Below are 14,483 nucleotides of genomic sequence, written 5' to 3' on the forward strand. Positions count from 1 at the left end.
GAGCCACTACTTCCTCAAGCTACTTATACTCATACCTAGCATTCAGTCTGCGTTGCTAAGATTTGGTAAACATTGTTCCAAACGACTGTCATGCGTTTTTAGATTCGTTTCCCATGTGAAAGTGGAAGTTTAGGCCGTGACATGAAAACTAAACTAAGAGAGGAAATACAAGTAGGACATCCTACTCAGAGGGTAACCGTGAAGGGGAAGTGTACTGTCCAGGCTTTTGACCCCTCACTTCCCTCTAGAAGTTGGCGCGCGGACTACTGGTAATAGCAGGGAGGTCGCGGGGCAATGGCCACAGCAGCCGAGGCTGGGACTAGGGACCCAGGTTTGAGACTCCGCGTCTATTCAACATCCTGAGATTCTAGTCAAATCACGTAATCTCCCCGTGCCTAAAAATATATAATTGTGACCTTATGTAATGTAACTGGTGTTGTTGAAAACCGCTCCAATAACTTCGGGACAAGTGCGCGCAATATAAAGCGGCAAATAAAAAGAGACGTTCTTTGGAGCAGAGCACTAGTGCCTGCAAGTGAAACGTGGCGCTCCCAGGGCGAGAGCAAAGCAAGCCTGTGGGGTGCAGGTATGGCAAGAGCCAATTCAGGTGGGAGACAGTTTAATTTTTAAAGCCAAAGACGGCTTTCATTTAGCTTTCTCTCGCCTGAAAATTGTCCCAACGTCAATACTAGCCAATGTGGGAAAATAAATTCTCTTGATTCTTTTTTTTAAATCTACATCCTCCTGCTTTCCAAATGTTGTCACGGATAGGGATGTTTTGACAGCAGTTATGAATTAAATCGTGCCTGCATACTCCAAGTATGACTTCAGACTTTTTTTTAGGGCCGAGCCTGCACGTGCCTGCGCTAGTGCATGCGTCTCACTTGCGAGACCAGCGCTTTAAATGGGCAGGTACTGTCTGGTACTGAGTACCGGCACTTTTTTATTTTGAGAGGGAGAGTACCTGCACTTCTCGAGATAAACGTAATATTTTTAATTGGAGAGTTCCGGCACATCTCAGAAGGAAGCGAGTACTTTGATAACAGGGTACCTGCACTTCTATTTTCCCATTTCAAGCACTGTGCGAGACTATTGTTAACAAACAAGCACTTGGAGCCAGCCCACTGCTTACCATTGTTGGCATCAGTGACCTTCTTCTTTGCAGCCTTCTAATTGGCCTGTGCACTGCAAACGTCACATTCACTTCTTATAGTGGAGCAGGGACCAAGCACAGATTAATTCAACTTAATCTGTGCCTGTCTGCTGCTCCTGACGTGATTGAGGTAGTATATCTCCAACCCTCCTCCCAACATGCCACTCCATCCTTAGCATTTTTTTTCTTTTCCTGTGCAGGTGTGGCCATACGAGCTGAGGTGCCTCACTCATGCTCAGAGGTACATTCTTATAAAAAAGAACAGGTTATTGAGCTCTTTAGGAAATAACTACATCAATGGCCTATACGCATGTTCAGGGGGATTGCAGCACCACCTAAGCACCACCTCAGCATCACTCCACACCAACGGGCCACTAGCTCAGCATCACTCAGCACTACCTCAGCAACACTCAGCACCACCTCAGCATCACTCAGCACCAGCACAGCACCACCTTAGCATCACTCAGCAAAAACAAAGTTCCACTTTAGCGTCACCTGAGCACCACTGCAGCATCAGTGCAGCAACACCTCAGCATCACTCAGCCCCAGCACAGCACCACCTGAGCATCACTCAGCAAAAGCACAGTTCCACTTTAGTGCCACCTGAGCACCACTTCAGCATCAGTGCAGCAACACCTCAGCATCAACTTAGCACCGGCGCAGCACCAGTTCAGCATCAGCGTAGCATCACTTCAGCACCAGTCAGCATCACTCAGCACCCTCTAAGCAGCACTCAGCACCACCTCAGCAGAAGCACAGCACAGCACCACCTCAGCAGCAGTGCAGCACCATGTGAGCAACACCTCAGCACTAGCGCAGCACCAGTGCCAAACCTCTTCAGCACCAACTCAGCACCAGCACACCACAACCTCAGCATCAGCGCAACACCACTTCAGCACCAGCACAGCATCACTCAGCACCACCTCAGCATCACTTAACACTAACTCAGTACCTCCTCAGCATCACCACATGAGCGCAGCACTACCACAGCACCACCTCAACATCAGCACAGCGCCTCCTCCGTATTAGTGCACCACCATCAGTGTAACCCCAACTCAACACCAGTGCAGCTCAACCACAGCACCAGTGCAGCCCCATCACAGCAGCACCTCAGCAGTAACTTTGCACCAGCTCCCAGTGCAGCCCCAGTACAGCATCACCTGAGCACAATCGCAGCACCACCTCAGCACCACCATCTCAGCATCACTCAGTAGCACCTCAACATGACTCAGCACCACAACAGCATCACTAAGAACCACCTCAGTATCACCCAGCACCACCTGAGCACCACCTCTGCGCCAGCACACCACCACCTTGCATCACTCAGCACCAACTCAGCACCAGTGCAGCACCACCTCAGCACCAGCACAGAATCCATGCAAAACCACCTCAGCATCAGCACAGCACTGCTTCAGCACCACTATCATCTGAGCTTCACTCAGCACCACCACAGTACTCTTCGCCACCTCTGCTCCAGTCAACACCACCTCAGCACCAGTGCAACACGACCTCAGCATCAGCGCAGCACCACATGAGCACCATTGCAGCACACATCAGCATCAATCAACACCACATCTACACCACCTCAACATCACCTCTGCACCAGCGCAGCATCATCACAGCAATAGTGCAGCACCACCTCAGCACAAGCACTGCACCACTTCAGTTCCACATCAGCACCAACTCACTACCAGTGCAGCACCATCTCAGCACTACCAACTTAGCATGAGTGCAGCACCGCTTCAGCACCAACTCAGCAATAGCACAGAACCATTTCAGGACCAATTCAGCACCACCTCAGCACCAGCAGACCACCACCTCGACATTACTCAGCACCAGTGCAGCACCAGTACAGCACCACGTCAGCACTAGTGTAGCACCACCTCAGCACAAGCATAATGCCACCTTAGTACCAGCTCAGCACCATGTCAGCACTAGCACAGCACCACCTCACCACCAGTGCAGTCCCACCTCAGCCACAGCACAATACCACCTCAGCTGTTAAAGGCAGGCACAGTTAGTGAGGCAGCCAGTGGGGCCATGTTAGAACACTTGGGAGAGTTGCAGACAAGATTCCGGGTTATGCAGGAGGTAAAGATTGAACAGAAATGGGAAGCTAGCAGAGCGCGGAATCTTATACATGGTGAAAGTTGTGGAAAGTTGTTGGCATGGAAGAGCAGATTGGAGTCGCGCCAGAAGACCATCAAGAGGGTGATGGATGAGGACACATGTGGGGTGGTGGAAGATAATCATGGGATAATTACGGCATTTAAATCCTTCTACCAGAAGCTGTATAAGGAAGATCCAGACCCAGAAGTTGGAGCCATAAATGCATTGTTGGGATGTTGAATTTGCCAAGATTGGCTAGAGAGGATGCCTGCCATCTGGGTCAAGTAATATTGGGCTCTGAGATTCTAACTGCCGTTAGAAAAGCGAAGAAAGGGAAAGCGGCGGGTCCTGATGGGATCCCTAGTGAGCTTTATGCGGCTTTAGAAGAAGTTATCATTCCAGTGTGGGTGCAGCTACTTAATGCTATACTGTTGGAGGGTTCTCCGATCCCGAACTCTTGGAATGAGGCGGTAATCACATTATTGTTGAAACAAGGCAAAAATCCCGTGGAATGTCAATCATACAGACCAATATCACTGCTGAATTGTGATTACAAAGTTTTTACGAGTATTTTGGAAGGGCGGCTGAACGGGGTGGCTGGTCGATTGATACATCAGGATCAGCAGGGTTTCCCACCCGGTAGAAACATGAGAGATCTTAAACATACTTTAATAGGAGCTATTGACTTGGCCTCAACTTCGGATCTTCCCTTAGCAGTTGTGACGGTAGATGCCGCCAAGGCTTTTGATTGAGTGAATTGGAAATATCTTATGGTTACTTTGACTCATTTGGGAATTGATGAGTCCTTTATTAATGTGCTCCTAAAGATATATAGGGCTCTGACTGTGAAAACTTTGGTTAATGGTATTTTGTCACCAAGTGTCCAGATAAGTAGAGGTACTAGGCAGGAGTGTCCTCTTTCCCCGATTCTGTTTGACCTGTACATTGAGCCCTTGGCAGAAAGTTTGTGGTCTAACACCTGTATAAGACCTTTTGTGGTTGGAGATTTCTACAGGAAAATCGCACTGTATGTGGACGTTTTGATGGTTTTCACTTCTGATATCACGAAAGCAATCCCAAATCTTCAAAAAGAAGTTAAGATCTTTTCGAGTCTGGCAGGATATGAGGTGAATGAGGGAAAAACGGAGATAATGATTTGGAATCAAAATTATGTAGACCCTGGAAAGGTTTTAGAGATGAGGTATTTGAGTGTAAGGATTACGCAAGATTTGGGAGAGTTGGCCTCAAAAAATTTAGATAAGGTGGTCAAGGAGGTTGGGGTTCTTTTGAGAAAGTGGAGAAATCTGCAGCTTACTATTTATGGTCGTGTCAACTTGGTTAAGATGTCTATTCTACCAAAGATTACTTTTTTATATGATAACATCACTCTGTATTTTGATAAAAAATATTTTAAATTACAGGCACAGATTACAGCCTTTATGTGGGCAAGCAAAGGAGTTTGGTTATCTTAGAAAAAATTGAGGAGGAAGGTTGGTGTGGGTGGGCTGGCCTCTCTGATCTCCAGTAGTATTGCTGGTCCTATTTTAAAAAAAATACTAGGATGTTATTGTTATCTCCAGACACTTCAATAAGGGGAGCTATGTTCAGAGCAATGTTGAAAGGCTTCCCGATAAATGGATTCATCTATGAGTTTGGGGCTCCGAAATTTTTCAAGAAAGTCAGGCGGAAATGCTTACGAGCAGCAGCCACTTGCTGGTATGAAATACGATCCTTTCTTGGATTGGGTTATTGCAGTACATTAGCGCCTATCTGGGACTCTCCAGGGACCCCCGAAGTGTTTGTTAGATAGTTTGGTGCTGCCCCTTAAAAATAGCGGGGTGATAAGATGGGGGCAGTTAACTGGGGATGAGTCCTCGCTGAGCTGGGAGTTCTGGAATCATAAGACTCAAGGGTCCCTATCTAGACTTGACATAAAGAAAGACGTTTCCTGATGGTATCAGCATCTATTGCTTAGAGTTGAGGTAGTGTCTCAACCGCTGCATAAAAAAATGGAGTGGATGCTTGCCAAAGGGAGAGTTGGAAAATCTTTGGCGGACGTCGTTGGCCACTTTGTATTCAGTGGTGAAAGTAGCTGTTTTAAGAAGAAATCATCTCTTCACTCTCCATAGGGCATATTGGACCCCAGAAAAGATGGCGAAGATAAAGAAAAGTAATGCAACCTCAGAGTGTAAGTGGTGTGGTGGTAGGGGGCAGACGATGTACATATGTTTGCTTAATGCTCGAAACTTCAGGATTTCTGGGCAGAAGTGGGTAAGACAATATCTAACTAATTGGCTGTCGCAGTTGAAGTATCCCCTCAGTTGATTATATTTGGGGTATTATTAAGATAGTGTGGATGTACCTTCCCGTTCGACTCCCATGTGTCCTTTAACTAAGCTGAATCTCTATCAAAGAGGGTTGGTCTTTATTCTAATTCTACTGGAGAGAAGGGAAGTGTGTAAAAGTTGGGTTCAATCTACCCCCCCCTAATTGGAAGGAATGGAGAAGTTCTGTTCTCTTCTTTAAAGACATAGATAAAAGTCATGCGAGGGGGACTGGCAGTCGGATATGGGATCGCCTAAAGATCTGAGATGGTTATAGCCCAATGTCCAATGATTATTCGCCTAGACCTGGCTAGGTCTGGAACTGGGTTTTACCCAGGGTTCTAGATGGTCAGGGGCTTCCTGCTCATCGGCATTTGATCTTAGCGCACCTGAATAAGCTTAATGGCGATAATGTATGAGGAGAAAAAAAAAAAACAATGCCGCCTCAACACCACCTCAGATCCAGTGCAGCACCACCTCAGCATCACTTCAGCTGTGAAGTTCACCAGCACAATTTCTGAGTCTCAGAGACCGGCAGACTTTGGACAGCAGTCTTTAGTGGTATGCAGCAGACTTGGACATTTAAGACTATGCATCTAGTTAGTTATTGTGGCATGTGCCGTGGGGTAGCAGTGTTGTTGGAACTGGGGGATTTTAATTCAAATCACCTTCAGTTAAACACTTATTCAACAAACCTACATTGATTAAAGTATCTTAGAGTACACATGAAGAATAGTTTGTAGGAAAAGCAATGTGACAACATTTGATATTTGTGTGTTTGTATGCTATTACAATGGCCTATGTTCAAGAAACACACAAAAGCTCCACTATTTACTACACATGGGATTTGAGTTCTCTGATATTGTTAATAAGATTCCACATTCCTCGGTTTTGTTACCTTATTCACAGCATACTTATCTGCAGTCAACAGACCTCAATGTCATGTATGTCTTTTAAACATTCCTGATTTTTCAGACACTCAAACTAAACCACAGCTATGTGATAGAACATCTGAAACTACAAGTCCCAACATGCCTAGTGTTGTTATCGTAAAGCCACAAGTGGCAGAAGATCACACTTATGACATAGGGGCATGCCCACAACTATGTCCCTCTTATAAGTCAGGTATTTATTTCTAGATGAGGCATGAAAGTCTTCAGCATGTTATGCTCACCACACTTTGTGCATTTCAAAATTCCTTCTTGTGGCATGCTATTTAAGGTATGTAGCGTTGATATTATGGCTGAAGGACAAGTCAAGTGAGAGATGCTAAGCAAGGCGTTTTTTTAGCTTAGAAGCCTTTCATTTTAAGTTCAGGAATGGCCATTGCAAAATGCAAATTGACACTTGCTGAAAAACACGAAGTACATCTCTCAGCTGATAAGGGGAAGACCTAAGTCTGCTTGTCTTTGTTCTTTTCATGGCTAAAGTATGAATTGTTGCTCTGCAAAAACAAATCCTTCAGATTTTTTTCTAAATGTGCTGTGGATAAATAGACTCTTGACTGAAGAATGTGGAAAACATTATATACTTTATTTTTTACTTTCTCTAGCAAGATCTTGATTAAGTTCCAAGCACCTTTTAGACAGTCCATTCTCATCAATTACTTTAATAATAATAATTATTCTGGACAGTGTGGTGACTCTTTTGCGAGAGTTGTTGATGACCTGGCCTAGACCAGAGAAACGTTTTTTGATGTTTCTGTTATAAGCTTCCTTTGTTACATGCAGGATTCCTCCTTATGTATTCTAATAGTCTGTAACACAGTATAACAATAAATATTTAAATTTGTAAAATATTTAATCTTGATGAATAAAAAACAATAATTGAGGAAATGTGATTTTTACAGATCAATTGAATCCTGTCAATAAAGGTGTTATCACACATTGGTTAATTACAGAAACTGACACTAAGCTTGAGTCATATTAAAAAAACACTTTCTAGAGTGGCATTGTGTTACTGTAGTGTTAATGACTGAATCCAAGGTCGGTAATTGGGGTTTCTCGTAAAAATATAGTTTGCTACTGCGTATTAAATAAGAATACTATGCAATTTTACTACTCACAGAAGTGCTTTTTAGATTCTTTGAGAAAAGTCATGTGTCTGGTCTCATACGTTTTAGGTTTTGCCTGAGAATGTGCTTGCACTGCCATGCGCAATAAATGTTGCTAGTTTACAGTGGGCTAGGAGCCCGCCCATCGCTTCCTATTGATTGCTCTTATTTGGGCTGAGTGTGCCAGCTGCACTTCCTCTTCAATGTTTGGCCCTCCCCTGGAGCATAGCCCAAGTACTTGTTTCCTTCCACTGCTTCTGCTTTCTGGGCTACTTTTTTGTGTTGAAAACTGCATGTGTTTGCAGGCTGTGTCCCTAATGTGATTCTCTCTCCCTTCAGTGCTGCTCTCTTAATGGTGTCCTCCCCCCTAACTTTCACCTGTTGAGCTTAAGTGCCCCCTCTCAACAGTACCCTTGAGGCCCCCACCTGTGATAATTTGTACCTCTCATGCATGTGTTTCGGGGCCCTTACCGCTCCCCATGTTGCTCTTGTTCGTCCCCTGCTCTCCTCCTTGTTGCTGCCCTTCCACTCCACAACCCTGACCATGTTGATTCCCTCCCAAACCCACTACCACACCCTATTAAGAAATGCAAAAAACTGTGATTATGTGGCCGCTTGGCTGCATCATTTTTATAGGTATGCATGCAGATTTAAAGCAGTCACATGCCTACAAAATAATACAGCCATGGAACTGCATGGTCATACTTCTTTGTTTGAAAAAAACTTTTCCTAATGCTACACAGTATGTTCATCAATGCTTTACAGCACCAAGAAAAACATTGGTAGCACCAATAAATCTCTAAGGTGAGGCATGTTGGCTTTGCCACTGCTTGTTTTTGTTGTTGCAGTTTTATATAGTACAGACTCGACCCAAAGGCATTGAGTCCTTTACATTATACAAGGACACATTTAGGTTTTCAGGCACATGGAGATAAGTGACTTACAAGGTCACGGGATGTTGAGCCGATACCGAGACTCGAACCTGACTCATAAGTGCCACCGTCTGCAGCTTTGTCCCTAAAGCCACATTCTCTCCCGAGATACCCCGACAACAGACATAACGGGTGCTGTCTGTTTCCCAGGTTACTGCAACAACTAGAGCAGGGGCTTGTGCCTGCGAACCTGGGGCCAGATGTAGGAAACATTTAGCGACTCGCAAACGGCAAAAATTGCCATTTGCGAGTCGCTAAACACGTTTCCCAATGCAGAAATGCATATTGCGAGTCGGTACCGACTCGCAATATGCATTTCTGAATCGCAAATAGGAAGGGGTGTTCCCTTCCTATTTGCGATTCTGAGTGGTATGCAATACCATTTGTCGCAGTTACCATCCACTTCAAGTGGATGGTAACCCACTCGCAAATTGGAAGGGGTCCCCATGGGACCCCTTCCACTTTGTGAATGGACCCAAAAATATTTTTTCAGGGTAGGTAGTGGTCCCTGCCCTGAAAAAAAACCGAAACTAAAGGTTTCGTTTTTTTTTTTAAGTGCAGCTCGTTTTCCTTTAAGGAAAACGGGCTACACTTAAAAAAAAAAAAACTGCTTTATTGAAAGCAGTCACGAACATGGAGGTCTACTGACGACAGCAGGCCTCCATGTTTGCGAGTGCCTATACTCGCTATGGGGCCGCAATTTGCGACCCACCTCATGAATATTGATGAGGTGGGTCATTGCGACCCCATAGCGAGTTGCAGTCGGTGTCTGAGACACCGTACTGCATACCAATTTGCGAGTTGCAAATTGCGAGTCGCATGGATTCGCACTTTGCAACTCACCAATTTTTTATTTGCTACATCTGGCCCCTGGTGTCAAGCAGAAAGAGAGTATTTTAGTGCAGAAAAGGACTCCACTACCACAGTTTCTTAATCGGTAGCTTGTATTTTACAAACAGACGTTCATGCAAGGGCGGCTCCTTCACTGTAGCGAAGGAGCGTCGCCCCACTGGCTGTGCCAGAAGCAGGAAAATAAAACAATAGTTTTCTATGGTTTTATATTTCTGCTTCTGACACAGCCAGCAGGGAGGAGCGGGGCTGGGCTGTGGGAGGGGGGGGGGAGGGGGGGAAGTGGTGGAGAGTGCACTAAGTGCACATGTGTGTCTGGCTGGCCGTCTGAGGCCGGCCAAACACACTTGCGCACTTAGGTTTCTCCAACCCGGCTGCATACACAGTTGGGCTGGAGATACTGCACAGACCCCAGTGCCATTATGTGTTATTGCAAAACGTAAAAAATACTTACCAAATATTCAAAGAATGCCAAAATAATTTCAGTATCAAATATGGGTGCATTTAATAAACATCAATTCCATAAAACGTAAAAAAGGACTAATTGTAAGAATCCATATGGAAACCTGCTCCTCAAAATAACAAACCTCTCAATGATCACATGAGAAATTAAAAAAAAGACCTTCTTCATACCATGATGTAATTTGGAAGAGGCTCCAAGCTCTCTCGTCAAGGTGCAGTGGCTTCTGGGAGCAGGGCCTTTCTATTGAAAGGAATATAGTGCCTTGACACTTGCTCAGCAGATGTTACAAGATCTCCCTCGTTAGATTTGGTGCCTGATGTATTTATTGGCTGAGAGGGTACTCCATCTTAAAGGCAACAGTGTTCCCTCCACACCAATATAGTGGTCTGCCTGCCGCATTTACATGCAATTGATTCTTAGAGACTACGCTGGCTCTGCGGTGATGAATCCCCTCCGATGCCCTGGGGAGAAAGGGATAAAAGCGAAATGGCTATATGTCCGCCCACCCAACATAGATGGTTGCAAAACCTGGCGGTAAGGTGCCATTTTCTGTGTGTGACCTGGGTTGTATGTTTTGTGTGTGAGCCACAGAATCTTGAATATGACATGTGCTTCTACTGGGAGTCTGAAGGCCAATGACAATGCAGGCTTCATCATGTTAATTCCAGAGATGCATTGAGGTGCTACCTGATTCTCCAGTTTCTCTAATCTGCCAATACATGTATTGGGCAGCCCACGGCAACAATGGTTTAGTTACAGTAAACTAATATCAGAGTTATGCTTAGATCCATTCTCTGCTTACAGGCTGCACAATGACACTTTGTTTTAATTTGCTGTTTTTTTCACATCTGCTGGGAGTCTGCTCAAGGCATTCATCACACTTCTTTTGCAAAATAGTTTTTAATATCTCTTTTGAGTCTCTGCATCTGAGCAGTTCATACCATACACATCACGCGAATCAAAGGCGTCTTTAGAAGCCATTTTTAGGGGACATCTTACATGGGACACCTACAACTGGCAATCATGAAGATTGTGTGCACATGTGCGTAGTAAATATATCCCTTGTTTTCTTTGTCCTCTAACATGAGTAAAAAAGGCACACATTTCCCCAAAAATAGAAGGTGGAAAATTTAACAAAAGGGTTAAATCTTACAAAATGTGTGTTTGTCTCATGAACTGGTTGTTGGAAGGTGTGGTCCTGGAGGCAGTCAGTAATTGAGCACCAAGTGCATTTTTATCTTGAGCTTGGCAGCGCGCAGCGCTGTTTGCAAGACGTGTTGTATTCAATATGGGCTTTTAACCATGCCCACTCATGCCATTCGTTCTTTGCTGTGCTTGTCTTAAATGCTTCACTTTTATTGGTGCAATGTGCAAAATGTCCCTCCTTAGAGTGCTAAGTTCCCGCCCAGGGAGCTTTCACAAAGTGAACATTTTTGTTGGCCATCACACAACGTCACTCTTCCTCCTGTTACAGTGTGTGATGGCCCCTCCTCCCATCTGGTTTCGGTTTTGCTTGTTAATGTGTCATTTGTTGGTTTTTCTCAAGAAGGCTCAGGTGCTATTTGCCAATTTTCACTTTATTATGGTCTGGTGGGAATTCGATTTATTGAGTCCCTGTGTTATTATCGGACATTTCTTCTAGTCCAGTTCTTCAGTATGTGCACATGTAGGCACTGCTATTTTTTTCTTTATATATACAATATTGCTGCATTGTTGTTTGTTTTCGCTCTGTCCCCTGGCAGCTCCAAGCACTACTTGATTTACAGTTGTCCCTTAAACTTTGGCATGTTGGTCATTTGATATGCTTCAACTTTACACAACCATTTAGTAAGGGAGGCTTAGTCACTCCCGGAGTCATCTGAAATTTATCGCCCACAGCACTGCCGTTTAATCCGCCCGGTGCCGTCTTTTAAAATACTAAGTGTAGCCTCATATATTCCCCTAAAATTGAATCTTGTGGTTCGAAGCCATTAAAGAGCACAAATGAACCCTGCTTGAGTGGTCTGCGCCTTTGTAAAGAGAGTATCGTTGCCATTTCATTTTTCTGACTCGTATTGCGGTACGAATTTTTTAAAGCGCTACATTTCCTCACATTTTACGGTCGCTGAAAACGTTCCTTTAATTCCATTCTGGTGTAGGTGTTGTTTTGTTTTTACACTTGACTTCATAAATGTTATGACAACTCTAATGGTGGGGTGGTGAAAGTGGTATCCTATTGGAATTAGCATGGCAGATTTAAATTAGAATGCTAATTGGCAACATTTAAATTTTTTGCTGCAGATAAAGGAAGAAGGTAAATGGAAGTGCCTTAGTTATACGCAGAGCCACTGGATTTACATGCAGGAAAAGACAAAATTATGAGGCAGGGTTGACCAATTTGTGTGTCTGGAAAAGTCCAGTTATGAATTTACAATGCTAGTAGCTCTAACTCAACCAATTGCGAGACCTATTGGATTGCAAATGCTTGTTTGTTAAGCAGCAGGAGCAGATTAGTGACTGACAAGTGACAGTAAAATGTATTGGGCAAGAAAACAGACGGTTATCTGGCCCCAAAGAGGTGGGAATTAACTGTTTTCATTATAACCTTCAACTGTTACACTCATGAAGCAGCAAAGACTAAAAAGTGTTTTTTGACACAGATGTTTTATGTTTTAGGCCAACATGTGAGGAGAGTGACGTCATCAGTCTTAATCGAAGAGCCAATGGGAAGGCTGGAAGAAGTCCAGGCAGTGAATCTGTGTCTGGTAACCCATTATTTTTAAAACCTTTGAAGAATCTGCTGCCAACTAAACAGCCCCTGCAACCCCAACACTCAGCAAACCCCTGGAGGAAGAACAAGAGTAGGGTAGAGGAAGAGGCAGCGCAGAGAGCCGCCGCTGCACCCAGCAGTGAAAATCCTCAGCCCGGCTCAGAAATAAATGGAGTTCACAATGCAGAAGAACAGCCACCTCAACAAACCCCTCCTTTGAGACGCAGCTTGACTTATCTCAGCGCCCTCCAGGCCCATATGATGAATCTACCTTGGAGACTGCAGGGACCAGACCAGATTACTGGAGAACATGGGATCCAGGTAAGAGGATGTCAGTCAAGAGAATGAAACCGCTTCTATTGAGGGGGGAGGCCATAGAGGGGGGCTGGATGCGACGGAAGTCCTGTACTCCAGTACACTGATATGAGACTGTCTACCAGACGCATGCTCAACATGTAAACCATAGTAAAGGAGGGACCCCTAATTGAGTACAAGATCCCAAACAATCCTAACTCATTCCTTATAGGAGAGGAACGAGTCACTGTGTACCGCAGAGAAAGAGAGGCACTCCAGGGGCTACAAAATGTTCAAGGATGCTTTTTAACACCATCTGTGCATCTGAGTACCCATCCACAGTCAATTGTCAACCAAACTAAAAAACAGATATGTTAATGTGTTTATGTAAATGCTGTGGTTTCAGTAGACTACTGGGAAGGGGTAACACATTATGTTCATGTAATTCCTTATTGGAGACCCTCTTCTGCATATTTGGAGATTTTAAATATGTCTGTCCGATCATCATTTTTAGTAGTTACACTTATAATGGAGACTACTGTATAATATTTTCTAGACAGAAATTAATCCACTTACCTCTTGGATTGACATTAGAGCCGTTCATTTTATATTTATTATGTTGTGACAGTTAAATTAGTTTGTTTGCACATAAAGTGACACTCTTGATAGTCTCAGAGCACCATTGGCTTTGGTAACAATTGTGGCTCAAGGTCGCTGCGACAAGGTGTAGGAAAGTACCCTCTTTTTGGCATGCTTACCCCCACTTTTTGCCTGCTGTCATATATGCTTTGACTGTCCTCACTGGAATCCTGCTAACCAGGACCCCAGTGATTGTGCTCTCTCCCTCTAACTTTGGTTTCCTAGGACTTTGCGCACCCCACAATTGGCTTACTGCTGCCCTTCATAAGTCCCTAGTATATGGTACATATGTACTGAGGTACCCAGGGCTTTGGGGCACCAGGGTGTCCCCATGTGCTGCAGCATGTATTGTTCCACCCATGGGAGCCCATGCAAAATGTCTCTCCAATCCTGCCTTTGCAGCTTGTGTGAAAAGGTGCATGCACCCTTGCACTACAGGCCACTGCACCAGGTCACTGTAAGTCACCCATATGGTAGGCCCTCCTAGTCCAGAGGACAGGGTGCAGATAACTGTGTGTGAGGGAACCCCTGCATGAACAGAGCTGCCCCATGAACTCCAGCTCCATTTCACTGGACTTCGTAAGTGCGGAGAAGCCACATTACCCTTGCACTGGCCCACTTCCTGTGTCCAGCTACATAATGGTAACTCCGAACCTAGTCATTTTTGTATCAAGCATGTCGGAATCATACCCCAGTACTGTTGCCAGTATCAGTTGTATGATTCTATGCACTCTGAGAGCTCCTTAGAGGGCCTCCATTATTGCCCCAACCAGTCTTACAGGGTTTTGCGAGCAGCCCATGCTGCTGCCACCCTCCAGGTGGGGTTCTGCCGTCCTGCTGCTTGACCAGCTCACGCAGGGGAAGGCAGAACAAAGGATTTTCTGTGGGAGAGGAAGGCAACACCCTCTCTGCTTTGAA

At 44.8% G+C, this 14,483-nt stretch overlaps 1 protein-coding gene across 1 annotated transcript in view; it reads left to right on the forward strand.

The window, feature by feature from the left end:
• The window catches only part of FGD2 (FYVE, RhoGEF and PH domain containing 2), a 346,991-nt gene that overhangs the window by 72,320 nt on the left and 260,188 nt on the right, over positions 1-14,483 (forward strand). The window contains exon 2 of the mRNA XM_069238749.1: positions 12,539-12,953. Coding sequence (XP_069094850.1) covers positions 12,539-12,953 — 415 coding nt within the window. The remainder of the gene's footprint in view (positions 1-12,538; positions 12,954-14,483) is intronic.

Source organism: Pleurodeles waltl, chromosome 6 (genome assembly GCF_031143425.1).
Source record: "Pleurodeles waltl isolate 20211129_DDA chromosome 6, aPleWal1.hap1.20221129, whole genome shotgun sequence".
Classification (NCBI taxonomy): Eukaryota; Metazoa; Chordata; class Amphibia; order Caudata; family Salamandridae; genus Pleurodeles; species Pleurodeles waltl.